The sequence below is a fragment of the Suncus etruscus genome, chromosome 4 (assembly GCF_024139225.1).
Source record: "Suncus etruscus isolate mSunEtr1 chromosome 4, mSunEtr1.pri.cur, whole genome shotgun sequence".
NCBI classification, from domain to species: Eukaryota; Metazoa; Chordata; class Mammalia; order Eulipotyphla; family Soricidae; genus Suncus; species Suncus etruscus.
The window spans coordinates 103,370,215-103,397,763 of record NC_064851.1 but is presented as its reverse complement, the minus strand read 5'-3'; the positions used below and the strand labels follow the sequence as shown (position 1 = coordinate 103,397,763).

Here is a 27,549-nt window from a genome sequence, read left to right as displayed (position 1 = left end):
AGACATTTGGGGATTCCTCTGTCTTGCTACAGAAAGATAATTGAGAATTATTATTATTATTATTATTATTTTATTTTATTTATTTATTTATTTATTTTTTTTTTTTGCTTTTGGGTCACACCCGGAAGTGCTCAGGGGTTACTCCTGGCTTTACATCAGAAATTGCTCCTGGGCCCGGAGAGATAGCACAGCGGTGTTTGCCTTGCAAGCAGCCGATCCAGGACCAAAGGTGGTTGGTTTGAATCCCGGTGTCCCATATGGTCCCCCGTGCCTGCTATTTCTGAGCTGATAGCCAGGAGTAGTAACCCCTGAGCACCACTGGGTGTGGCCCAAAAACCAAAAAAAAAAAAAAAAAAAAAGAAATTGCTCCTGGCAGGCTCGGGGGACCTTATGGGCTGCCGGGATTCAAACCACCGTCCTTCTGCATGCAAGGCAAATGCCTTACCTCCATGCTATCTCTCCAGCCCCGATAATTGAGAATTCTATGTCGAGCTCTGGATAATTCACACATCCACTTGGCCGTACTGCCACAATCCAGTGCTGGCTGGCTCCTCTCTCAGCCAGAACATACTGTAATGAATTAAATTTAAAATGGATTCATTTAAGTTCCATCTTAAATCACTTGTCAAAATCCCTCCTAATCATTTTCTCTGCAAAAGCATATTTCCAATTTAACCTTAATAGTAATATTCTCTGGGGCTGGAGAAATAGCACAGTGGTAGGGCAGTTGTCTTGCATATAGCCGACACAGGACAGGTGTGGGTGGTTCAAATCCTGGCATCCCATATGATCCCCTAAGCCTGCCAGGAGTGATTTTGAAGCACAGAGCCAGGGGTAACCCCTGAGTGCCACCAGGTGTGACCTAAAAACCAAAGACAAAAAAAAAGTAATATTCAGGGGCCGGGCGGTGGCACTGGAGGTAAGGTGCCTGCCTTGCCTGCGCTAGCCTAGGACGGACCGCGGTTCGATCCCCCGGCGTCCCATATGGTCCCCCAAGAAGCCAGGAGCAACTTCTGAGCGCATAGCCAGGAGTAACCCCTGAGCGTCACAGGGTGTGGCCCAAAAACCAAAAAAAAAAAAAAAAAAAAAAAAGTAATATTCTCTGAAATTATTATTATTTTTTAAATTTTCCTAGAAAAAACGTCCTAGACAGGGAAATGCAGTCCTATATTTTCAAATGCTTATACTCCAGTTCTGTGAGAAATCAGATGAATTGGTGTTTCATCTGTGAACGCCGATTGAGATAGGTGCAGTTTTCTCTGATTGAATCAATTTTTCTCTGATTCAGCAATGATTAGATTGACTTTAGGGAACTCTTTGCTCCCCAGTATATTTTACTCAGCAGTTTTATGTTGCTTGACTTGAATATGTATTTCTGTGAGCCTTTTCCTTTTATATGCACATTTAAAACATGATAAGAGAATGCATAATTTTGTTTGTTTGTTTGTTTTTGGGTCACACCCAGCAGTGCTCAGGGGTTACTCCTGGCTCTATGCTCAGAAATCGCCCCTGGCAGGCCTGGGGACCATATGGGATACCGGGATTTGAACCACCATTCTTCTGCATGCAAGGAAAACGTCCTACCTCCATGCTATCTCTCCGGCCCCAGAATGCATAATTTTATTTTAAAAAGAAATACTGCAGTTATAAACAAAAGTTTTGGACACTAGGCAGTATTTAGATCCAAATCTGTTATCAGTATGAGAAATTTAAACTATTGGATCATCAGCTGACTGGTTACTTTTTTTTTTTTTTTTTTTGGCTTTTGGGTCACATCCGGCAGCACTCAGGGGGATTATTCCTGGCTCTACGCTTAGAAATCCCTCCTGGCAGGCTCAGGGAACCATATGGGATGCCAGGATTCAAACCACCGTCCTTCTGTATGCAAGGCAAATGTTCTACCTCCATGCCATATCTCCGGCCCCTGACAGGTTACTTTTTTTTTTTTTGTTATTGAACTTTATTGAAACAACTGTGGAAAAATTATTCATAATCAATTTGGGTTTTTTCCCCCACATATACAAAAGACTGGTTACTTTCTTCCTCTTCTTTTTGACTAGGATTTTCATCTGAAGATCTTAGACTAGGTTCTCAGGGTGCTGGTCAGAAATGGCTTCAGCTCTGCTCCTTTTAAGAGAGAGTGAATTGAGCAGGACAGTCAGTCCCTCCCCATTGGGGCTGAAATCGTTGCTCTAAGTTAGATCACAGCTGATCATGGGAGGGTACAATAGGATAATTTTGTTTCTCCAAATAATTTGTAGAAAGACTGCACATCCTATGAAGACTATTTTATTGATTCACAAAATTATTTGTAAATATTCATAAGCCCATGGCTTGTGATCAGTCTTTTTCTGCAAAAGTCCAGACAGTACATCTGAATTTAGACTTTTGTGCCCAACAGTGGAAGGAAAATCATGATATCTACATATGAGAAAACCAAACAACCAACCTATCTGTGGTCATAACTTTTTAAACAAAAATCCAGTATTTAATAATAATTTAATGTATGTTTATGTTTGAGGTCACATGGAGCTGAGCTCGAATCCCTTCCTGGGGTGGACTCCTAGCAGTGCTCAGGGGCCTTGTGCTGGAGATGATGGGTCTAGGCCTCCTGTGGGAAAGCCTGCCTGCCATCAGCACATTGAGCTCTCTCTCTCTCTCTCATCTTGAAGGTCAGACATACTAGTGAGTGACCATCCCTGGGGCCAGAGCGGTGGCTCAAGCCATATGGCATCAGCCTTGCGTGCGCTAACCTAGGACAGACCGAGGTTCGATCCCCTGGTGTCCCATATGGTCCCCTAAACCAGGAACGATTTCTGAGCACATAGCCAGGAGTAACCCTGAGCGTGAGTGTGGCCAAAAAAAAAAAGTTAACGATCCTTGGCCTCAGATTGGTTAATAGCTGCAAAAGTTTCTCTTTGTAGGTGTCTAGAAACAGGTCGCACTGTCTGGATGGGATTGGAGGGTGTCAGGCTAAGTGACAGTGGGTGACTTCCCTCATTTATGTCTGCAACAGAACAAGGCGAAGGGAAGGATGAGGTGGTCCCTGGCTAGCGAAGGGAAGGATGAGGTGGTCCCTGGCTAGCAGTGCCAGTTGAGGAGCCCTTGGGCTAAAGCTGTGTGGAGTGGGGGCATTTGATGGGAGAAGCAACCTTGGAGTGGTACGAAGGACTTTTGGACACTTTGGGGATTTGGAGCTGCAAATACATAACAGATAACCAGACAAACCATAATTTAAAAAAAAAAAAGATAAATCACAGTACTTCATTAGAAATAAATGAAAAAAATAACACTTTACATTTAAAAAAGCAAACAATAAATTAGGCCCAGACAGAGAGGACCACAGTTAATTAAGGCTCTTGCCTTGCACATGGCTGACCCCTTGCTGTTCCTCAGCATTGCTACATGGTCCCCCAAACACCACTGGGTACAACCACCAAGCACTGAGCAGGTAGTATCCCTCAAGTCCCCCACCCCCCACCTTCCTTTCCCTAAAAAAACAACTATAAAAAGGTCCAGATTTGCCCAGGAGCTGCTATCCCCAGCACTATATGGTGTGACTTTCAATTCCTCTCCTTTTTGTGCTCTGGGACCACACTCAGCAGTGCCTAGAGATTAATTCTGGCTTTGCTCAGGGGGCCAGTGGGTGAAACTTTTGAACATGAACAAAACGTGACCCTCTATGATGTTATTATTTTTGTGGGGAATATCACCCCAGTATTGCTGGTGGCCCCCCAAAGGTTCTACCTTTTACCTGGCTCTGCCCATCCCTCTGTGAACCTGATATCTAGTACTCCTGCTCAAGGTTGGAATGCTCCCATCTAATGTTACAATAGACACCCACTCAAGGTTGGAGTGCTCCTGGCCAAGGTTGAGGTACTCCCGGCCAAGATTTAGGTGCTCCCAATCAAGGCTGAGATGCTCCCACCTGAATTTGAGGTACTCCCATCCAAGATTGAGGTGTTCCAGCCTGAAGTTGAGGTGTCTCATCAGATGTTGAGGTGCTCCACCCAAGGTTTAGGTGCTCCCACCTGAGATTAAGGTTCTCCCTAGGTTGAGGTGCTCCTTCTTTAGGTTTAGGTACTCCCTCCTGCCTGAGACTGAGGTGCTCCTTTCTTAGGTTGAGTTGCCCCCCCCCAAGGTAGGGAGCACCTGGTTGTGCTGGGACCATCAGGGTGTGTGGATCATAGGGAGCCTTTGGACTATCTCCCTCCTTGTTTTCAAGGACAAATTGTTCCTTTCAAAGGTATAAGTAAGTATGAGTATTTTTCAATATTCTGTTCTACCAGAGAAATAGGTCTTACAAGGTATTGATTGTCATTCTCATGAGTGGAAAGACATTTGGGAATGTATTGAATTTTTAATAAGTAGAATTTCCTTGGAGGAAAAATTAACTCTATAATACATAATCCCAGCAACACAATATATATTTGAGGTGTTGAGGGTTCTGAATGTTACGTGTCAAAGAAAATCAATATTGGCTTTACCCTGCCCTTTTGGCATATAAGGGATAGAACCTAGTCCTGTCCCAGGACATGCCCAGCAGTGCTTTGGGGCCCATAGGGGATGCCTGGGATCAAATCCAGGTCTGTTACGTGCAAGGCAAATGCCCTTTTCTATTGTACTCTTTATCCAGCCCTAAGATATTCTTTTGATGTTGTGCTTTTATATTCAGTCTGTCACACTTAAATTGGGGTGGGAGAGGGTCTTCTACGGGGGTGGGGGGTGGTCTCAATTTAAAGGCCAAACAAAGCCCTAAAAATGGCTAATATTTTAGAAGTTGTGAGACTAATTATTTCTGTCCTTTTAACAGAAGTTTTTCAATGAACTGAATATTCCTCAGTGGCGTTATTAACGGTGGAATCCGCTGATTTTTGTTGTTGCTTTTTTTCCTTCTAAGATTCTTGTCATTGTGAGATAAATTCAGTCGCCAGGTGAAGCCTTGTGTCTGGGCTGTCTGTCCAATATGCACTGTTTTAGGACTGGATACCTGCGGGGGGGGGGGGTTGTTTAATTGTTTGTTCTTTTGTTTGTTTTGATTTTGTGTCCTATGATCTTTATTTTATGTTCTTTTTTATTTTTCCTGTGTCCTCCCCATCGCTTTGCCTCACCCTTCTTAGCAAAGACGAGGATTTCTACCTTCAACATACATTGTTGGTCTTGTCTTCTGTTTTTGTTAGGAGGGACAGCAGTGTGATAAAAGAGGAAATCAAAGCCTTTCTTGCCAATCGGAGGATTTCCCAAGCAGTTGTTGCACAGGTCACAGGTAAGCACTGAACCCGGAACCCCTTTCATTCTGGGATCCTGTCTGGTCTCTGCCCTTGGGTGCAGATGTGCGGGTGCCGCCTGCATTTCTGAGCCGCAGTGTGCCTCTGTCAACATGGGCCTCCTTCCTAAGGGGGTGCCTGGGATTTCAAACCCATTGTCTCGGATCTCATGGAACTTTTCCAGGAATTTTTTTTTCCCATTTGTGCTAGTACATTTTTTTAATAGCATTTCTAAAGAGTGCAAAATTCCCCTCCCCACTTTTTGACTACAAAAGCAATTCTGTGCTTTTCTTGCAAATATAACAGAGCTCCTGACATGTGTCGGGTCAACTGCTCCCTCCACTGAAAGTTCTTAAAAGCTTCCCAACCCTCCAATGAAATCTGATTTACCAACCAGAAACTATCAGTGATAGGACAGCCTCAGTGAGAGGATGTTTGCCTTGCACACAGCCACCCTGAGCACCGCCAAGTATGGCCCAGATACCAAAAACCCAAAACAAAAAGAAAAGACAAAGCAAGACAGGACTCATGAGGCCTTTTATAAAGAACCTGCATTTTATGAGACACATTTTTGTATGTGCAGGTTGTTGCCAGTTCCGGGAAGGTAAGCGGGGGCCATGACTTTGTGCTCTTTCTGTCTCTCTCTCCCTTCCGTTCCATCCCTCCCACCACAGCCCCGTCCACTTTGTGGTGTTTCTGTGTTCTTCTCAATTCCAGTTTATATGTGCCAGGAAGGGGTTTAACTGGTAGGAGCTGTTCCCTGCTGGCATGGCGGCCTTCTAGGTGCCAGGGATTTCTTTGAAAAATCATCAACCATGCGTGTTGGGAGGACCTTGAAGCCCAACTTTTATTTCCAAGTCGATAGACTGTGGCGCGTGAAATGTTTATGGGGGAGAAAATGAGTCTGTTTCTCTCCCTTTTGGTGCCAAAGGATCAGCTGCCAAGGGACTGGGCTTTTATAACCTCTGAGCCTACATTTCTTGCCTCTGCAGCGAATAGTTGGGTCTATCGGTCAATGCTGCTTTTCCAGTTTAAGATATCGTTTCTTGTAGACATTGCTGTGTATCGAAGCAAATTTGCTTTAAGTGGTATCATAGGTATTAATTTGAATGTTTAGAAGTGTTCATTTTAATTTCCCCAAAATTTCAGGTGCGTGTGTGTTTGTGTGTGAGAGAGAGATATTGTTATTATTAAATTTGTACTATGTATTTGTAACTCACTCTTCTGCTCATGGTCAGACTTGGACCCAAGGCCTAGCCTCTCTTCTTCAACAGAAGAACATTGTATGAGTTAACTTGTTTTTTAATCAAAATCGTTCACTTTATCTTTAAGAATTTAAACTCTGATGCTAAACATGTTTTGCCAAATCTTTCCAAAGCTGGCTGGTGTGCTCTGTGAAAAGAAGTGATATACGATTTTATAATTGGACAGTCTTGGGAGGGGGATGATGAAAATTGTTGTCATGGTGGCTGGAGCAACAGTACAGTGGTAAGGTGTTTCCCTTGCATGCAGCCGACCAGGTTTCATTCCTGGCATCCCATATGGTCCCCCAAGCCTGCCAGAAGTAATTTCTGAGTACAGAGCCAGGAATAACCCGAGTGCTTCCAGGAGTGGCCCAAAAACCAGAAACAAGGAAAAAGAAAACTATTGTCATGTTACATTATAAAATTGTTTGGGGAAATGACAGGTATTTCTTGAACCATCTCAGACTTTACTAGGATCTGGGCAGTAGTATCACTGGGAGGACACTTGCCTTGCACACTGCCAAACAGGGTTTGATCCCTATTTTCCCATATAATCCCCAAAACATGCCAGGAGTGACCCCTGAACACAGAGTCTGGAGTAAGCCCTGAGCACTGCCAGGTGTCACCCAAAATTCAAACCAAAGAAAAATGTCCCCCACTTTCCTGGCCTTTGTTCTGTTTTTGTCAGGGAGGGTTGGAGCAGTGCAGGGCTGGTGTGGTACCTGTGAGGGTTCACCCCAACCATGGCTTTCACACATTTCCACCTATCTCTCACAGAGTGCACAGTTGGGGTGTGGTGCAGGGCAAATGGAGGAACATGTCAAAGCCCCTGGGACGTGCTTTGGCTATGCGGGTGGCTTCAGGGTTTGGGCACATGTCCTGATGCTACGAGGCAAATGCTTTTAGCCCCTGAACTTTCCTGGGATTGAACAACAGTGTCTAGTGGAGGAAGAAGGACAGAAAGGGTTGCTCCTGGCAGTGTTCTGGGTCTTCTCCCAGCTTTGTGCTTGGGGGTGATTTCCCCCCAGTATTTGGGGTCCAGGCAGGGCTTCGCAATGTGTACTTTCATAGTCTAAAAACATCTTTTAAAATACTTTTTAAAATACTTTTCACGTTGGAGGCTGGAGTGACAGCAGAGTGAAGAGGGTGTTTGCCTTGCACGCAGATGACCTGGGTTTGAACCCCAGCATTCCATAGGTTCCCCAGGCACCACCCAGGAGTGATCCCTGAGTGTAGAACCAGGAGTAAATCCTGAGTCATTCATGCCAAGTATGGCCCAAAGTCCAAAAAATAAAATCCTTTGACATTGTTGTATGTTTATCACAATAAGGTACTTGCCAAAGTAACTGAAGAAGCATGAAAATAAAAATCTAAACATAAAACCATTAGCTGTCCCATGCCGGATCAGACACCGAGCACCAAATGCTGTGTTTCTCAGTTGGCATCTTGCTGGTCAAGATGAAATGCAGGAGCCAACAACTTCTCACAGGCACTGCTTGAAGCCTGCTAAGTACATTTGGCATTCAGATGCCTTTAAGTTTGAGGGGCGCCGTTTCCAGAAACTGGAGAGTTTTCCTGAAATTGGTGTCCCAGGACCAGCATCTGTTAGATTTGCCCCTTTAATGTTAGTAAGAGTCTTGCTTGATGCTTGTCCTGGTGTTGGAAGCAAGAGTTGACCTTTTCTCTTCTCTTCCTGGTCTGCCTTTCCCTGCCACCCTGAGAGAACTTTCTCCTCTTCAGACTTCTCTTTGCTACTGCTGGATGGGTAAAAAAAAAGAAAGCAGTCATCCTTGAGATAAAGGAAGAATGGGTGCTCCAGAACCTCAGGAAAAGAAAATGCTTAATAAAAATAAAAAGGGTATCGAGGTGCAAAATTGTTAACACACGCGCCAGTTCCAGAAGCAAGCACGGAAGTTTCTTTTTATAGATGTGGAGAATTTCTATTATAAGATAAACAAGAAGTTCATGGGTGGGTACTGTATAAATAATATCCCACTGATCGAAAAAATGACAGTGTAAACAGGATATAATAACAGAGCCCGCTGATTCCCAGCATGCTATTTGTAGTTTCTTTCTCTGTCCCAGCTGCTCCCACCGAGGGTGGATACTTACCCTGGTATGAGGCTGAGAAAGATGCTAAATTCTAACAATGGGGGAGGGCATGGGGGCATATTCTTGGCTCTTGGAATAAACATTGTGTGTTCAGTTTTCACATTCAGGGAGAACTACTTTTTTTTTTTTAATTTTTGTTTATTTTTGGGCCACACCTGGTGGTACTCAGAGGTAACTCTTGCCTCTGTGCTCAGAAATCACTCCTGGCAGGCACGGGGGACCATATAAGATGCCGGGCATCGAACTTGGGTTGGCCATGTGCAAGGCAATTGCCTTACCCCTATGTGATAGGTGCTGTCCCAAACCACTTTCTTAGGCTCTTTCAGAATGCTAAAAATAATGATTTTGTTTGCCCATGAAAGCTGGGGCAAACTCAGCAGGTAGAAGGAATGCAGATATGGGGCAGCACTTGGACAAGAGCTACTCAGCCCAAAAGAGATTGACTGATTGCAGCTCATTTCCCCCAAAAAAGTAATTAATAGGAAAAGAAAACACCCACATCTCTGGAAATTTTTGTTTGTTTTTGGGCCACACCTGGCGACACTCGGAGTGCTCCTTGCTCTGTACTCAGAAATCACTTCTGATAGGATTGGCCATGTGCAAGGCAAACACCCTCCTCACTGTGTTATCCCTCTGGCCCCTGAAATTTTCAGAACTTTATCTCTATCATTTTCTTGATTCAGAGCAGTATGGAAAGCAGCCATTAGACTTTAGAAAAGCATTTAGTCGGGGCCGGAGGGATAGCATGAAGGTAGGGTGTTTGCCTTGCATGCTGAAGGATGGTGGTTTGAATCCTGACATCCCATATGGTCCCTGAGCCTGCCAGGAGCAATTTATACAGCCAGGAGTAACCCCTGAGCGCTGCTGGATGTGACCCAAAAACAAAACAAACAAACAAACAAACAAAAGAAAAGCATTTAGTCAAGTCCTGTAGCTTCTCATTGACATTCCTGAGTAGAGGAGGGCCTTTCACGAACTGTTTTTTCAGTATCTTCTCTAGTTGTCAACTTTTCTGTGGGATGGGGCGCCTTGGGCCACACCTGGTAGTGCTCAGGGCTTACTCCTAGCTCTGTGCTCAGGGATCACTCTTGGTAGGCTTTGGGGTGCTGGGGATATAGCTTGGGTCTGGCATGTCAAAATCAAGTGCTTTATCCCCTGTACTTTATCTCTAGCTTTACTTGTAAACTGAACTGGTTTGACATAAAATCAGATCCCAAATTAAAGCTTTTTATCTTTCACAAAATATGCAGATTTATATGTGAGATGTCTGTTTCCAAATTGAAATGGTTTAGAGGGGCCGGAGAGATAGCACAGCAGTAGGGCATTTGCCTTGCATGTGGCCAACCTGGAACAGACCCAGGTTTGATTCATGGCATCCCATATAGTACCTCGATTCTGTCAGGAGCAATTGCTGAGCACAGAGCCAGGTATTATCCAGAAACACCCCCGCCCCCCAAATATATCACAGTATTGAAATAGTTTAAAGAACTGAATACTTTGGGCCACAGTGATAGCACAGTGGTAGGGTGTTTGCCCTGCATGCTGCCAACCCGGGACAGACCTGGATTCGATCCCCAGCATGCCATAGGGTCCCCCAAGCCTGCCAGGAGTGATTTATGAGCACAAACCCAAGAATAACCCCTGAGCACCACCAGGTGTGGTCCAAAACAAAACAAACAAACAAACAAAAAGGTTAGAGTTAATTTGAGGGAGAGATAACACAGTGCTAAGGCATTTGCCTTGCACACGTCCGACCCAGGATGGACCTAGGTTCAATCTTCAGCATCCCGTAGGGTCCCCTGAGCCTGTCAGGAGTGATTTCTGAGTGCAGAGCCAGGGGAAATTTTTTGTTTTTAGTTTTCTTTTTTTGGGCTACACTTAGCAACACTCAGAGATTACTACTGGCTCTATATCCAGAAATTACTCCTGGCAGGCTCAGGGGACCCTACGGGATGCTGGAGATGGAACCCAGGTTGGCTGTGTGCAAAAGCAAACACACTCCCGGCTGTGCTATTGCTCAGACCCAAGGGAAAACTTCTTTTCAAATCTTTGAATGGACTCAGTTATCATTCATATATATATATATATATATATATATATATATATATATATATATATATATATATATATATATATGTATATATATACATATATATGTATATATATGAATGATAACTGAGTCCATATATATATAAGAATGATAACATATGTATATATATATATTTTTTTTTTTTTTTTGCAGAATTATTTTAAAATTTCCTCTTATCTGGAGATTAGGGTGAACAAGATAAAGCAGGTGCCCTGTGGTTCCAAACAGTAAATTAGAGTAAGTGGTCAGAGCAGTAGTACAGCGGAGAGGGTGCTTGCCTTGCACACCGTCAACCTAGGCTCAATTCCGATTCCTAACTCTCCATATGGTTCCCCCCCGCCCCCCAGCACTCCAGGAATGATCCCTGAGCACAAAGCTAGGACTAAGTCCAGAGAACTGATCCAGAAGAAACAAAAGAAATAAAAATTAGAGTAAAAATAATTTTGAGGGATTGATAGGAAGTCATTTTTCTATAGTCCTTCAAATTTGTTATTGTGCCATGAACTTTCTCATCACAAGTGAACTCTATAGAGGACTGTGCATTTTAGTATAAATGGAATGGAGGTTGATTAAGTTTCCTGTCCACTTGTACTTAAAGTAGAACCTGTATTTTTATTTTTATTCTTTTTTTTGGGGGGGGGGCACACCCGGCGGCGCTCAGGTTACTCCTGGCTCTGCACTCAGAAATCGCTCCTGACAGTTCTGGGGGATCATATGGGATGCCGGGTTGTCTGCAGGCAAGGCAAATACCCTACTGCTGTGCTATCACTCCGGCTATGAAACTGTATTTTTAACAATTTTATTCTGCAATAAGCCTTGATAAAAGTTATGTTTAAAAGGCAAGGTGAAGATGTAAATTTTATTTTTTTTTAGTAGTTTTCATAGTTGTTTCTTTCCAACTCACATTTTCTAAGATTTTCGAAGCTAAGTACATACTATTTGAGCTGTTAGACACCCCCAACCATTTCCTGAAACATTTCATACCTATCATGATTTAATTTTCTTTCTATTAAAAAAATTCAACAGGCATAAGTGATAGAAAGAAATAACAAGTTAGTAAAAAGTCAGAAGGCATCTGCTAAAAATAGTCACACCTACATTTCAGCTGAAACCCTTGGGCGTCATCAGGATATATTCTAAATAAGTAACTACACAGACCATATCTCTGGAGGGAATTAGTGCTAGATTTTGCTCATTTTTAAATTAAGGAATTACCCATTTAGCACTTGAAATTTGCTCTCATTTTTGGGTGGACAGGGGGAATTTGGATTTTGGGCTGCTCCTGGCTCAGTGCTCAGGGGAGCTTGTGTGGCACTGGGTATCAAACTAGGTTTGCTGTACATAAAGGCAAACCCATGAATTATCTCTTGGGCCTACTTAGCTCTTAAAGGACTTGATGCCAGTTGCTGTAAACAGTGTTCTATCTGGAAAATATATAGATTTAGTTATGTTTTTGCATTATTCCTTAGCATAATCATTACCACCATATAATCATCATACCCTGTTTTTTGTTTTGTTTTGGGGATACACCTTGTGGTGTTTAGGGGTTACTCCTGGCTCTGCACTTAAAAATCACTCTTGGCAGGCTCTAGGTACCCTATGGGATGCCGGGGATTGAACCTGGGTAGGCTGCGTACAAGACAAACGCCCTCCCCACTGTGCTATCACTCCAGTACCATCATACTCAGTTGTTAGGTAACCTTTGCATGGGCTTTGCAGAAGCCTCAAAAAATGGTTGCAGCCAGCTTTAGACATCTTATTGCCAAGAATTTGGCGCGAAATACAGGATAAAACTTAGGTGAGCAATGGAGACAAGATCCACCCAAACTCACCAAGTCTGAATGACCTCTGTATCTGAGAGAAATATGTATTTCTGAAAGAATCAGTTCCAATTATTATAGCCTTTAAGAAAACTTCTAATATGTGCGTGTGTCAACTGTCATTAAATTTGATTATATTATTTGAGTCTCTCAGAATAAATGATGCATGGAAGGGAATAGATAAGGTGTGGGGGGTTTCTTTCTCTGTTTTAGTCACCTTTATTGAGATAAGTTTTACTAAAAATAATTCAGAATGGTCAAAGTGATGGTGCAGAGGGAGGGTCTACCAGTACACTTGGTCGACCAGGGTTCGATCCCTGGCATACCATAGAGTTCCCTAAGCCTGCCAGGAGTGATTTCTGAGCAGAGTCAGGAATAACCCCTGAGTAAACCTGTGAGGTTTTGGCCATCAGGTTTGTCCCCCCCCTCCCCCCCAAAAAAAAGAAGAATTCTGAGTTGCGCTGAATTTATAATGTTTCCCACTGCCAAAATCCAAATACTTAAACTGGTCTTTTTTTTTTTTTTTTTTTTTAGCATTACAACAAGTTCTCTTGCGCTAATTTGTCATCAGATAGTCTTCCCTCAAATCTTTGGTGCTCACTGTTTTCTAAGTGTAGCCTTAGCTTTTCTAGATGGTTCTGTGACTGAATATGCATATTTCTTTGACTCATTTTTTTAAATAGCATGTCAGTTTGCAGATTCATGAATGCTGGCATGTGGCTTGCCAGGTATGGGGTTTGGGGGAGGCCCCATACTGGAGCGCTTCTCCCTGACCTGGGGAGTGCTGGGAGGCTTGGCAGGCCCCCAGCCATCCTTGTCTTTTTCCCCTGACTCCAGGCCTTCCATGGGTGCCGGCTCAGATGGCCAGAAGTGGGTTCAGGTGGACTCTTAGTGGTCCTCAGGCTTCCTCCCTCCCTTCGTACTCCAGCGGGGGTGCATGGGGAGGAGGGCAGGCAGACATCTGGCTTCCGGTTCCCTCTTTGATTCTGGAGACCAGCCCTTGCCAGGTATGGGGTTTGGGGAGACCCCATACCAGAACCCTTCTCCCTGGCCTGGGGAGTGCTGGGAGGCTTGGCAGGCCCCCAGCCGTCCTTGTCTTTTTCCCTTGACTCTAGGCCTTCCCTGGGTGCCAGCTCAGATGGCTAGAAGTGGGTTCAGGTGGACTCTTAGTGGTCCTCAGGCTTCCCCCTACCTCTCCCTACACTAATGGAAATGCGCTTTGGGAGGAGGGTGGGCCGTTTTAGTAGTGGTTTATGTTGGGACAGTCACTAGAATTTTTTTCTCCTTGTTTTCCTATTGATAGTATTGTATGCATATATTTTATATATCCATAACATCCATCTTGTATTGTGACCTTGATACCGCCCTACAAATCTTATTTCTAATATTTTACTGCCTCAGTCCCAACCCTTATTTCCCCCCATCTTCCCATGTAAGTGCAGCTCATGACATGAAGCTCACCACATAGAGTGATAAGTGCAGTTAGAGAAATAACTACACTGAAAACTACCATAACAATGTGAATGAATGAGGGAAAAAGAAAGCCTGTCTCGAGTACAGGTGTGGGTGGGGTGGGGAGTAGAGAGATCTGGGAAATTGGTGGTGGGAATCCTGCACTGGTGAAGGGGGGTGTTCTTTACATGACTGTAATCATACAACTACAATTATATTTGTAATCACGGTGTTTAAATAAAGATAATTTATAAAAAAAAAAGTCCATAACTTATAAGTGCAAAAGATCTATTCTTTGGGGGCCCAGAGTGGTGATGCAAGCAGTATGCATGCCTTGCCCACGTTAGCCTAGGATGGACCGCGATTTGATTTCCCCAGCATCCCATATGGTCCCCAAGCCAGGAGCGATTTCTGAGTGCATAGCCAGGAGTAACCCCTGAGCATCACCGGGTGTGGCCAAAAAACAAACAAACAAAGAAACAAACAGATCTATTCTTTGAAGGGACATAACAAAACTAACTCATTGGTTCATTTGGAATAGTTCTAGATTGAGGCGATTAAGAATTAAGCTGGCCGGGAGAGATAGCACAGTGGCGTTTGCCTTGCAAGCAGCTGATCCAGGACCAAAGGTGGTTGGTTCGAATCTCTGTGTCCCATATGGTCCCCCATGCCTGCCAGGAGCTATTTCTGAGCAGACAGCCAGGAGTAACCCCAGGTGTGACCTAAAAAAAAAAAAAAAAAAAAAAAAGAATTAAGCTGAGTCCAGAGAGATAGTACAGTGAATAGGGCACTTGCCTTACATGCAGCCAACTTCAGTTAGATTCCTGGGTCAAGGGGTCTCAAACTCAATTTACCTGCAGGCCGCAGGAGGCAGGAGTGATCCTTGAGTGCAAAGTCAGTAGTAAGCCTTGAACATTGGGGTGTGTGGCCCAAACAACTAAAACAAAACAAAAAAAGATTTCTCTAGGGCAGGGCCACAAAATGTTGTACTGAGGGCTGCAAACGGCCCACGAGCTGTGAGTTTGAGACCCCTGCTAGTAAAGCCTATTAAGTTGTGATCCCTGAGCAGCACAGAGCTAGTATTAAGCCCTAAGCTCTACTGAGTTTGGCCCAAAAACAAGCAAAAGAAAAGAAAGAGGAGAAGAGTAAAGGTAATTAAACTTCTTTGTGCATATGTTCCTTTGTTTTGTTTTATTTTGTTTTGTTTTGGGGTCATACCCGACTGCGCTCAGGGGTTACTCCTGGCTCTATGCTCAGAAATCACTCCTGGCAGGCTCAGGGGACCATATGGGATGTTGAGATTCGAATCACTGTCCATCTGTATGCAAGACAAGCACCCTACCTCCATGTTATCTCTCCGGCCCCCAATATGTTCTTATATGTCCTTGTGGACCTGTTCTCATTGTTCATACCTAAAATCTAGTAGCTAGATGGTAAGTATATATTCAGCTTTTTCAGAAACTGCCAAGTAGTTTTCTGCAGGGCTGAACCATGTTGCATTCTCCTGGCAGTTTGTGAGGAGTCTAGGAACCACTTTCTCACCATCACATGGTAGCCCGAGCTTAAGCCAAACCTTTCTAGTATGTCTGTGATGACATTGCACTCTAATTTCAGTCTGCAATTCTTCTAATGACAAGTTATGTTGACCCTGTTGTATGTCCCTTTACTATACATAAATGTCAAATCCATGGTGGTTTTTTTTTTCCTTTTCATTTTGAGCCACACCCAGCATCCTCAGGGGTTACTCCTAGCTCTGTGCTCAGAAATCACTCCTGGCAGGCTTGGGAAACTCTATGGGATGCCGGGATCTAACTTGGGTAGGCCACATGCAAGGCAAACATCTTACGTTCTATGCTATCACTCAGCCCCAAGACCCATGGTTTTTAAATCAGATTGTTCACTTTATCATGTATGACAGTTTTGTTCAGAACACTGGACCAAGACTTTAAGTATAGGGACACTCTAGTCTGTGACTTGCATTTTCAAATCTTACAAAATCGCTTTGAAAACACAGTTTTATTGGGCTGGGCAGACAGCCCAGTGGCCTGGAACACCTACTTTGCATGCAGGCGGCCTAATTTCAGTCCCTGGCACAGCACAGTCCCCTCAGCACTGCCAGGAGTGGCTCCTAAACACCAAGCCCTGAGCTACCCTGACACTTCCGGGGAGGCTGCCAAGTCATACTCAAACAACAAACAAATGTTGATGCTTTAGATACTGTTATAGTTTTTGTTTCTTTGGGGTTTTTTTGGGGCCTTTTGTTTCATGCTCTTAGAAATCTGTCTAAATATAGCCTAAATAAGATTTTCTCCGCCTCCCCCCCCCCCAATTTTGTCATTTCAGCATGTACATGTAATCCTCTGTGGCATTTTAAGGTCAATTTTGTGACTCTTAGGTAAGGGTTAAATATATTTCCTCCCTATCAGTCACTAATTATTGGGTTCTGTAGACTGAGTATTTTATTTTTATTTTATCTTTTTTTTTGTTTTATTTTGGGTCACACCTGGCAGCGCTCAGGGGTTACTCCTGGCTCTATGCTCAGAAATCGCTCCTGGCAGGCTTGGGGGACCATATGGGATGCCGGGATTCAAACCACTGTCCTTCTACATGCAAGGCAAATGCCCTACCTCCATGCTATCTCTCCGGCCCCTAGACTAAGTATTTTAGACTATTCACTTTCAGTTTACATTGGCAGTTTTGTAAATCATCAGTGGAATATGTATGTATCAATCTTTTTATTTATCTACAATAATTTTTTTTGTTTCAAGTATTTTAGACTATTCACTTTCAGTTTACATTGGCAGTTTTGTAAATCATCAGTGGAATATGTATGTATCAATCTTTTTATTTATCTACAATAATTTTTTTTTGTTTCTGTTTTTGTGCCACATCTAGCAGCACTCAGGGGTTACTCCTGGCTCTGCGCTCAGAAATCTCTCCTGGCAGGCCTAGGGGGCCATATGGGTTGCCAAGGATCAAACTCTGGTTTGCTGCGTGCAAGGCAAACACCCTACTCAAAGTGTTATAATTACTCAAAAGTGTTACCCAAAGTGTTAAATTATTATAGATATATAGTAAATTTGGAAATCAGAGTGTAATTCCTCCTTAAAAAAACTTCTTAATCTTAAGCTTCTTAAAATTTTTCTTAATTATTGGTCTTTTGCATTCCCCTATATGTGTTAGAGTTGGCTTATTTTATTATTTTTTTATTTTGGGGGGGGTCACACCCAGTGGCCCTCAGGGGTTACTCCTGGCAACACAGGGACTATATGGGATGCCGAGATTCTAACCACCATCTGTCCTGGGTCGTCTGTGTGCAAGGCAAATACCCTACCACTGTGCTATATCTCTGGCCCCAGCTTATCATTTCTCTCTCTCTCTCTCTCTCTCTCTCTCTCTCTCTCTCTCTCTCTCTCTCTCTCTCTCTCTCTCTCCCTCTCCTCTCTCCTCCTCTCTCCTCTCTCCTCTCTCTCTCCTCCTCTCTCCTCTCTCCTCTCTCTCTCTCTCTCTCTCTCTCCTCTCTCCTCTCTCCTCTCTCGTTTTTTGTTTTTGGGCCACACCCGGCGGTGCTCAGAGGTTACTCCTGGCTGTCTGCTCAGAAATAGCTCCTGGCAGGCACGGGGAACCATATGGGACACCGAGATTTGAACCGACCACCTTTGGTCCTGGATCGGCTGCTTGCAAGGCAAATGCTGCTGTGCTATCCTCCGGGCCTCCAGCTTATCATTTTCTAATGAAAATGAATATTTGTTGTGTGATTGGGATTGTGTTGAATTTATACATCATTCTGGCATTAAGAATTAATATCTAAATCATACCAGTTATTCCCATCCATGATCTGTTCCCTCCATTTGGGGGGTGGTGACTTCTTCATTCACTAGCATTTTTCTGGTATTTATTTATTTATTTTGTTTGTATGTTTGTTTGTTTGGTTTGGTTTTGGGGCCATACTCGGTGGCACTCAGGGGTTACTCCTGGTTCTGCACTCAGAAATTGCTCCTTGCAGGCTCGAGGGACCATATGGGATACCAGGAATTGAACCCAGGTCTGTCCAGGGTTGGCCACATGCAAGGCAAATGCCCTACTGCTGTACTATCTCTCTGGCCCCTGAAATAAATTTTTTATTAAGCTTACCTGTAAGAAACCAGAGCTTGGGGCCGGAGAGATAGCACGGAGGTAAGGTGTTTGCCTTTCATGCAGGAGGTCATCAGTTTGAATCCCGGCGTCCCATATGGTCCCCCGTGCCTGCCAGGAGCAATTTCTGAGCCTGGAGCCAGGAATAACCCCTGAGCACTGCCGGGTATGACCCAAAAACGAAAAGAAAAAAAAAAAAGAAAAAAAAGAAACCAGAGCTTGTTACAGAAAAAAAAAAAGAAAGAAATCAGAGCAATAGCACAGCAGGTAGTGCATTGCTATATATATATATATGTAGTGTGTGTGTATATATATATATGTATATATATATACACATACACACATATATATTTTTTTGTCTTACTATTACTATTATGTGATTATGAGTTGGGAAGTATTTCTTTTATATTAGTGGAAAATATGAGAATAGTTTGGTGTAGTTTCTTTGTGAGATCACCACTCCTGGCATGGCTCAGGGGGCAGCACCCATATTGGGTGCTGGGGATCAAACCCCCCTGAGCAGAGTACAAGGCTTGTGCTGTACCCCTTATATTATCTCTTCAGGAGGCTGCTTTTAGGAGTCTGCAGACTAGAGCAGAGAATCATAGAGTAGCTGGTTCTAATGCTTTTAGCATTTTTCTTGCCAGTTGCCTAAAACAGCAGGATCCTGAGTCCCAAACAAAATGGAATATTTTATGCAGGAGTAACTCTTGCCCTCTGCCCTTCTGTGCCAGAGTAAAGAACAGATTTGACACTTACCTAAGCTCTGAAGTTTCACTTACTATAATAGCTTTTAAAATACTGAGTCACCGGTCTCCAAGTCTGATTCCCATTCACAGCGTCCTGAATACGGGTAATGTCATGGACAGCAGACAAGAGTCACCCAATACAGCATCATCCTAGACTTGCTCACATTGTTCTTGATGGGAACAAAGAAATAGTCCTAGTGTGACCTTTACTGAATGCTCCGAGGCACTTAAAGTATTCAGATATGTTAAGTAATTTTTCTCATTAGACAGTTTTGTGGGGGTTTCTTTCTTGTTTTTTTCCCTTTAGGCCACACCCAACGATGTTCAGGGCTTACTCCTGGCTCTGTGCTCAGGAATCACTCTTGTCAGGGCTCAGGGAATCCTTTGGGGTTTTGGGAATTGAATCCAGGTCAGGCACATGCAAAGAGGTGCCCTCCTTGCTGTACTATCATTCAGACCACATAGATAGTTTCTAAAAAGCTGTGTGACTCCCATTCTCAGTCATTAGAGCAGCAGCAGCAGCACAAGTTATAGGAACAGGTTAAGTCCAGGATCCAGAGACGCTTTGGGGTGTTTTCTGCTCAAATATTTGCCCTTTGGGGAAACACTACACCTTCTTTCTCTTGTTGCCTGTGTTCAGAAGTGACTGAGCTTTTGTCTCCTGCATTCATCTCCATTTTGTTAACATGCTCCTCTGCAACATCTATATTATTACAGTAGCATGAATCAAAACTGTGTTAATAACCTTCCTTTAGGTGCACAAGGTAACTAACTGTACCACAGTATGACCACCCAGTGAGCCACCACTTCTGTTCCTGGGTCTCTTAGCACCAGTCCCCTTTCTTTCCTTTCTATTCCCCCTTTCTCCTCCCCAAATGTTAAGAGTCTAAGGGTTCATTTTCATTAGCTGTTGTTGGAAAGTTTGAAGCATAAAGGTTGTTCTTTGCACCCAGATTCTTCATTGTTCGGTATTTTATTTATTTGTTTGTTAGGGGGCCACACCGAGCAGCACACAGGGGTTACTCCTGGCAGGCTTGGGGACCCTGTGGGAATGCCCTCCCTGCCATACTATTGCTCTGGCTACCTTGTTGAGTATTTTTGCAGGACACTTAGTACCAGTGTCTCCACGTTGCATGTCATGTCTGGACAAGGACTATGTGCATGAGAACTTGAAGCAGCAATCACTGAATGGAACCACAGCGGACCCCGTGTTCACGGGCTTCTGGTCCAGCCTTGTTGCAGTGAGCTCTCTTAGAGCCTGGAGAGGCCAAGCCTTCACACCTTCTTAGCTTCCCCTTTTGGAGCCTTTATTCTGGGCCCTAAATGAGTCCAACACTCACAGGCGCCAGGCACCGTGCTAACTGGTTTCCATATCTGAGAGGCAGGTGTGAACTTCTCCAGTCACCGGCAGGGAAAACTGAGGCTCACAGAGGTCTGGTCCTTGGCCCTGAGTCAAATGGCAAAGTCCGCCTGGCCACTGGGCTCCGTTCTTGGCACTGACAGTCAAGACAATGAGATGAGAACTGTAGTCCAGAACTTTCTCTCGAGGGCAAACTGCCCAGCAGCAGAAAAAACTTCATCACTGGGCCAGAACTCTGGAGCAAGTTTCAGGGTGCCTGCCTGCCTGCCTGCCTGCCTGCCTTCCTTCCTTCCTTCCTTCCTTCCTTCCTTCCTTCCTTCCTTCCTTCCTTCCTGCCTGCCTGCCTTCCTGCCTTCCTGCCTTCCTTCCTGCCTTCCTGCCTTCCTCCCTTCCTCCCTTCCTTCCTTTCCTTCTTCCTTCCTCCCTTCCTTCCTTTCCTTCTTCCTTCCTTCTTCCTTCCTTCCTTTCTTCCTTTCTTTCTTCCTTTCTTCCTTCCTTCCTTCCTTCCTTCCTTCCTTCCGTCCTTCCTTCCTTCCTTCCTTCCTTCCTTTCTTCCTTCCTTCCTTCCTTCCTTCCTTCCTTTCTTTTTCTTTCTTTCTCTCTCCCTCCCTCCCATTCTCCCTCCCTTTCTCCCTCCCTCCCTCCTTCCTTCCTTCCTTCCTTCCTTCCTTCCTTCCTTCCTTCCTTCCTTCCTTCCTTCCTTCCTTCCTTCCTTCCTTCCTTCTTTTTGTTCTTTTGGAAGTAGGAAGCAGAATCATAAAATTCCTATTTATCAGAGAATTGAGTAGATGAAGTTAATTTCTCTGAAACAAATTTAAAAATTTTTTTTTTTTTTTTTTTTTTTTTTTTTTTTTTGTGGTTTTTGGGTCACACCCGGCAGTGCTCAGGGGTTATTCCTGGCTCCAGGCTCAGAAATTGCTCCTGGCAGGCACGGGAGGACCATATATGGGACGCCGGGATTCGAACCGATGACCTCCTGCATGAGAGGCAAACGCCTTACCTCCATGCTATCTCTCCGGCCCCAAATTTAAAAATTATTTAACATTTTAAAAATCAAACTCTAAAAGAGCATAAATGCTGTCAAAGTTGGTTCTATTCCTGTTAAGGCTTTTACCGTTCCACATTTAAGCAACTCAGCTCTCCCCACACTGCTGACGTCTCTGCTGAGCTTCTGAATATCAAGTGTACCCTGTGTTTTGAGCCTTGGACCCTACTGAACAAAGAAACTGAAAATTAGAGAATTACCAGGCCAGAATGATAGCACACAGGGAGGGCATTTGCTTTGCATGTGGCCAACCTGGGTTCGATCCCCAGCATCTCAGATGGTCCCCGAGCCTGCCAGGAGTGCTTCCCAAGCACAGAGCCAGGAGTAACCCCTGACCACTGCCAGGTGTGACTCAAAAACCAAAACTTTTTTTAAGAAGCAGCGTCAATGGGTCTGAAGCAACATCATAGCCAGTAGGACATTTGCCTTCCCCGGCCCGAAGGGTCTGCCTGTGCCTGCCAGAAGTAGATTCCTGAACACAGAGCCAGTAGTAACCTCTGAGTACTGGCACAAAAACCAAAAAAACAAAAAACAAAAAACGAAAATTAGAGAATTATCTTCAGATCAGAATTCAGCCAGGCACTTTCCCACTTCTGGAGAGCTGTGGGTGGGGGAGGTACAGATCTGACCCTCCCATTTCTGCCCTTTACCCACAGCCTCCCAGAGTCCCCCAGGGGACACTCGGGTTAGCAGTTGCCAGGGATCTTTCTCAGTGAATACTTGTATCCGCAGCCCTGTCCTCCCTTGTGGCCAGGTAAGCTGTATCCTATCCAGCCTCTTTGAAATTGGGACTATACCATCACAATGCAGATGGTGGGCTTGGGCATGGTTCACTTTGATTCCTCAGCAGGTACGTAGGATAATGACGGTTCCTGTTGTCGGTGCTTTAGATCTGAAGGTACATTGCCATGTGTCCACTGGGCTGTTCTCTCCACTGTCACCTTTGTTCCATAACCTTGCAAATACTTAGCTTGTTTAGAATTGCTCGTATTTTGACAACCGGTTAAGAAGTAAGGTGTCATAGGGCCAAGTGTTGGCGCTAGAGGTAAGGCATCTGCCTTGCAAGTGCTAGCCTAGGATGGACCGCAGTTCAATTCCCAAGTTCCATATGGTCCCCCAAGCCAGGAGCGATTTCTGAGTGCATAGCCAGGAGTAACCCCAGAGTGTTACCAGATGTGGCCCGCCCTGCCCCCCAAAATAAAGAAGTTGAGATCATTTTTTTTTTCAACATAACTGCTGAGTCACTGGAAACATTTCACACTTATGGCCTTTTACATTGGCATTCTGTGACCTGCCTGTGTAAATCTGTTGCCCATCTGTTACAGGATTTTCTGTTTCTTTTCTGGCAGTGGGGGGACCATTTGAGGGGCACACCTGGCAAAGTTCTGGGGTCATGCTTCTGGTGATGCTTGGGACTGGATCATCTGGTGCCAGGGATCAAAGCAGGGCTGCCTATGTGCCAGGCAGGTGCCTTAGCCCGTGTACTATTTCTCCACTCCCTTTTTTGGGTTATTCTTATTTAAATATTATGAAAAATGAATTTATGGAATTAAGGGTCTGCCATTTTGTTATGTGTGTATATTGTTCTTACCATTTCACTTTTTTTTGTTTGTTTTTGAGTCATACCCAACATGGTACTCAAGCATTACTCCTTGCTCTGTCCTCAGAAAAAATTCCTGGTGGTGCTTGGGGGACTATATGGGATTCCGGGATCGAACCTGCAACAACTGCATGTAAGGCAAATGCCCAAACTGTTGTGTTATCACTTTAAAAATTTATTATTTTCCAGGTGGTGGAGTATAGCAAGTAATCTATATTAAAAACTAGAAAGAAGTGCATCTATCCTATCTTCTCTCTAAATATTATCATTTTCTTTCTTTTTAAAAATATTATTTGGGGCCGGAGAGGTGTCGCTAGAGGTAAGGTGTCTGCCTTACAAGTGTTAGCCAAGGAAGGACCGCGGTTCCATCCCCCGGATCCCCCGGCGTCCCATATGGTCCCCCCAAGCCAGGGGCAATTTCTGAGTGCTTAGCCAGGAGTAACCCCTGAGCATCAAATGGGTGTGGCCCGAAAAACCAAAAAAAAAAATCATTTTTGGGGCCGAAGAGATAGCATGGGGATAGGGCATTTGCCTTGCATGCAGAAGGATAATGGCTCGAATCCGGCATTCCATATGGTCCCCCGAGCCTGCCAGGAGTGATTTCTGAGCATCGAGCCACGAATAACCCCTGAGTGCTGCTGGGTGTGACCCAAAAAACAAAAATAAAAAATACCATTTTCAACTATTCACATTCGACAATTCAGATTCTTTGATTTATTTTGCCTTTATTCCACACACATTGCATAACTTGTTGAATGAATTAAATGAAGCTTAGATAGTTTACATAAGAGATCAGCTATTATTTAAAATGCACATTCAGGGCCAGAGAGATAGCATGGAGGTAGGGCGTTTGTCTTGCATGCAGAAGGACGGTGGTTCAAATTCTGGCATCTCGTATGGTCCCCCGAGCCTGCCAGGAGTGACCCCTGAGCACTGCCTGGTATGACCCAGAAACCAAAAAAAAAAAAAAAAAGAAGATGCACATACAGTTATCTATGTACCTTAACTGTTCCCCATTTCCCCTCTGTACCTAATTGGGTGGGGGAGGGTTGGGTCACACCCAACTGTGCTCAGGGGTTACTCCTGGCTCTATGCTCAGAGTTCATTCTTGGTGGTGTTGCAGTGTTGGGATGCCTGGGATCGAACCTGGGTCAGCCGTGTGCAAGGCAAGTGCCTTACCACTGCTATTGCTCTGGCCTCATATACCTAATTTTTTTAAGTGTATGTAACCCCTATGAAATAATGATTTAGACAGAAATACTTGTTGTAGTTTTATGAGAGTCAGAGCTGTAGGTAAAATATCTATTAGCTAAGAGTCTAATGTGGTATATTGTGGCTGGAGCAATAGTACAGTGGAGAGGGCACTTGCTTGTATGAAGCCAGTCTGGGTTCAATCCCCAGGAGTGATTCCTAAGCACACAGCAAGGAATAACCCCTGAGCATTATCAGGTATTGCCCCAATAAAAACAAAACAAAAATGTTTAGTTGGGTAAATTAATCCATCTCATGGAGCGTTGCTTGTCTATAAACGAGTATGGTAACTATGTCTTAAGTGAAATCAACGAAGGGATTAGAAGATGTGGGTGTTAAGGGCCCGGAGAGATAGCACAGCGGCGTTTGCCTTGCAAGCAGCTGATCCAGGACCAAAGGTGGTTGGTTCGAATCCCGGTGTCCCATATGGTCCCCCGTGCCTGCCAGGAGCTATTTCTGAGCAGACAGCCAGAAGTAACCCCTGAGCACCGCTGGGTGTGGCCGAAAAACCAAAAAAAAAAAAGAAGATGTGGGTGTTATGACTGAATTTTGTGCCTTTTGAATTTTTCCTTCATGCATGAATTCTTTGTTGTTTTGGGGTGTTTTCGTTTGGTTGTTTAAAGAATATTTGTTTAAAGGTCAATTTTAAACCACATCAAGGCTCAACAGTGATATGTATCGACCAGGTACAGTTCAAGTACTACCAGTTTGCTTTGTGTGTTCTTTGATACTAATCAGAATTACAAGATTTGCTGCTTTTAAAATGGTTCTAAAGTTTATCTGTTTAAAAAAAAAGCCATGCCTCAGAGTAACTTGAATTTTTGTTTGATTTATTATTTTTGGCTGGGGTGGGTTACACCCAGTATTGCTCAGGGAGTCACTCTTGGGGGTTCTGGGTTGGGAGGAAGATTGTGGTGCTGGGATGGTATTCTGGAAAGAGCACTCAGAGCTGGAATCCAGACCTTTGAAATGTTTACCTGCACTATGTAAGTTTGGAATTTGGGGGGACTATTCCCCCCCCACCAAAAAATAAAAGAACAGAGGAAAGAGTTTTAGCCAGTTGTTCCTAGCAGATAGTAAAGTGTCAGCTATATGGTTAGACAAAAGTCAAAACCCAATTCGCAGCTAAGAATTGTCTCACTTGGTCATACATACCAGAATTCACTAAGCCTTTATATGTGGAGAAATTTGGCTTTTAGATAGGAAGTATTTCAAAATCATTAGGGGACATACTGCTTAGTAGTTCTTTGCTTAGTTGTTCTCAGGGTCCCTGTTTGACATGAAGAGAGCACACTCCTGGTAGTGTTCTGGGTCTAGTCCCAAACCTGTGCTGGTACCACAGAGGAGATCCTTGCGGGTCATACACTGGAGCCCCTGGGCACTGTCTCTCTGGCCCAGGGTGTCTGTTTAAAATGAAAAGTAGGTGGCAACATCACATCAGTTTCAGCAGAATAAAGATATAAGCTCTCAAGGTCTCACATGCTAGTCTTTGAAGAAAACATTTGATATTTTTGTCTTTTGAGGTAGGAATTTATTTTCCCTAACTGATACTCTAAAATCCAAACGATATCCGGATTTGACATCATTATATAAACATGTTAGGGCGATGTCTGGTAGAAAGATACTATAAGCAGGATTTGCATTTTCTGAAGTTTATGTAATATTGACTTCTGATACCTGCTTTATCAAGAAACTTAAAAGTTATGGAAAACAATAGATAATCCAATTAAAAGATTGCAAAGACTATTCATTTGTAATTTGAAGAAGACGAAACCTTTCCTGTTGTAGTCCACATGGGCACGGAGTACTTGAACAGGAAGCTAGTTCTCCAAGTTAGCAGGTACCTGGACCATTAGATCAGCAAGGCTCAGCAGGTTGAAGGATGCTGGTAATGTAACAGCTAAATGTGACAGTTAAGGTTTTCTTCACTCTATCCATCAGAATCCAACAATCTTTGTTTCAGTATTGGGCCACACCCAGCAGTGCTCAGGGCTCACTCCTGGTTCTGCACTCAGAATCACTCCTGGCAGGGCTCAGGGGACCCTATGGGATACTGGAGACTGAATCCAGGTTGACCATGTGCAAAGCAAGTACCTTACCTGCCGGACTATCTCTCTGACGTCTCAATGTTTTTTGTGTGTGTGTGTGTGTGTTTTGTTTGTTTGTTTGTTTGTTTTTGGGGGGGGCCACACCCGGCAGTGCTCAGGGGTTACTCCTGGCTGTCTGCTCAGAAATAGCTCCTGGCAGGCACGGGGGACCATATGGGACACCGGGATTCGAACCAACCACCTTAGGTCCTGGATCGGCTGCTTGCAAGGCAAACGCCGCTGTGCTATCTCTCCGGGCCAGTCTCAATGTTTTTTAAAAAAGAAATCATCCAGCTAGAACGGTAGCACGGTGGGCAGGGCATTTGCCTTGCATGCAGCCTACCCGGGTTCAATCCCCGGCATCCCATAGGGTCCCTTGAGCCTGTCAGGAGTGATTACTGAAAGCAGAGATAGGCACAACCCCTGAGCACTGCCAGGTATGCTCCTCACCCCCCAAAGAAAACCACCAAAAACCTGAGAGAAGCATTAACTAGAATTAGCTTCCGGCACAGACTAAGGCAAAAGACCTGGGAACAAATGGAAATGAGCAGTATCAAGGGGCACTTGGTACTCCCAGAGGAGAGGAAACAGGATTCACTGCAGATCTTATTTGTCAATGGCAACTCTGTGGTCTTTGTTTGTTAAAGGCAACAGTTCTAGAGAGAAAGCAGCAAAAAGAATAACAAAAAGGCTGCAGGACACAGAAACTCATACACTTGCTACCATCTTTCTTGCCAAGCACCTACGAGCTTTCATAGACTCTCTTCCCCTCTCTCTTTTTCTCTAGTATCTATAGACAACTTTAATTTCATTAAATTTATTCACACAATATGTGAATGCCTTCTGTCTTTTGCTTCACACGATGTTTTCAAGATTCACTCTTGTAACATGTTGGCATTTTTCTTTCTTGCCAAGCACCTACAAGCTTTCATGGACTCTCTTCCCCTCTCTCTTTCTCTAGTACCTATAGACAACTTTAATTTCATTAAATTTATTCACACACTGTGTGAATGCCTGTCTTTTGCTTCACACGATGTTTTCTAGATTCACTCTTGTAACATGTTCCAGCATTTCACGCCTCTTAAGAGCTGAGTGAGGGTCCATTTCATGGCCATGTTGTGATTGATTCATCTCAGCTTCAGCTGACGATCTTTTGAGTGTTTCTACTTTGTTGGCTACTTGAACATGAAGCTGCCTTGATTTTGTGTGTGTGTGTGTTTGTGTATGTGTGTGTGTGTACACAAATTTTGTGTGGACAGGTTCTCTTGAAATCACCAATGAATTTAGAGGGCCTTCAGTCTTTTATTTTTAACATCTGGAGGAAATGCCAAACTGCGCT

The 27,549-nt window shown here is 44.0% G+C and overlaps 1 protein-coding gene across 3 annotated transcripts in view; it reads left to right on the top strand.

Moving 5' to 3' along the window:
* The window catches only part of HMBOX1 (homeobox containing 1), a 165,199-nt gene that overhangs the window by 95,335 nt on the left and 42,315 nt on the right, over window positions 1–27,549 (top strand). For all 3 annotated transcript variants that reach the window (XM_049771122.1, XM_049771121.1, XM_049771120.1), the window contains exon 4: window positions 5,181–5,266. In XM_049771122.1, coding sequence (XP_049627079.1) covers window positions 5,181–5,266 — 86 coding nt within the window. The remainder of the gene's footprint in view (window positions 1–5,180; window positions 5,267–27,549) is intronic.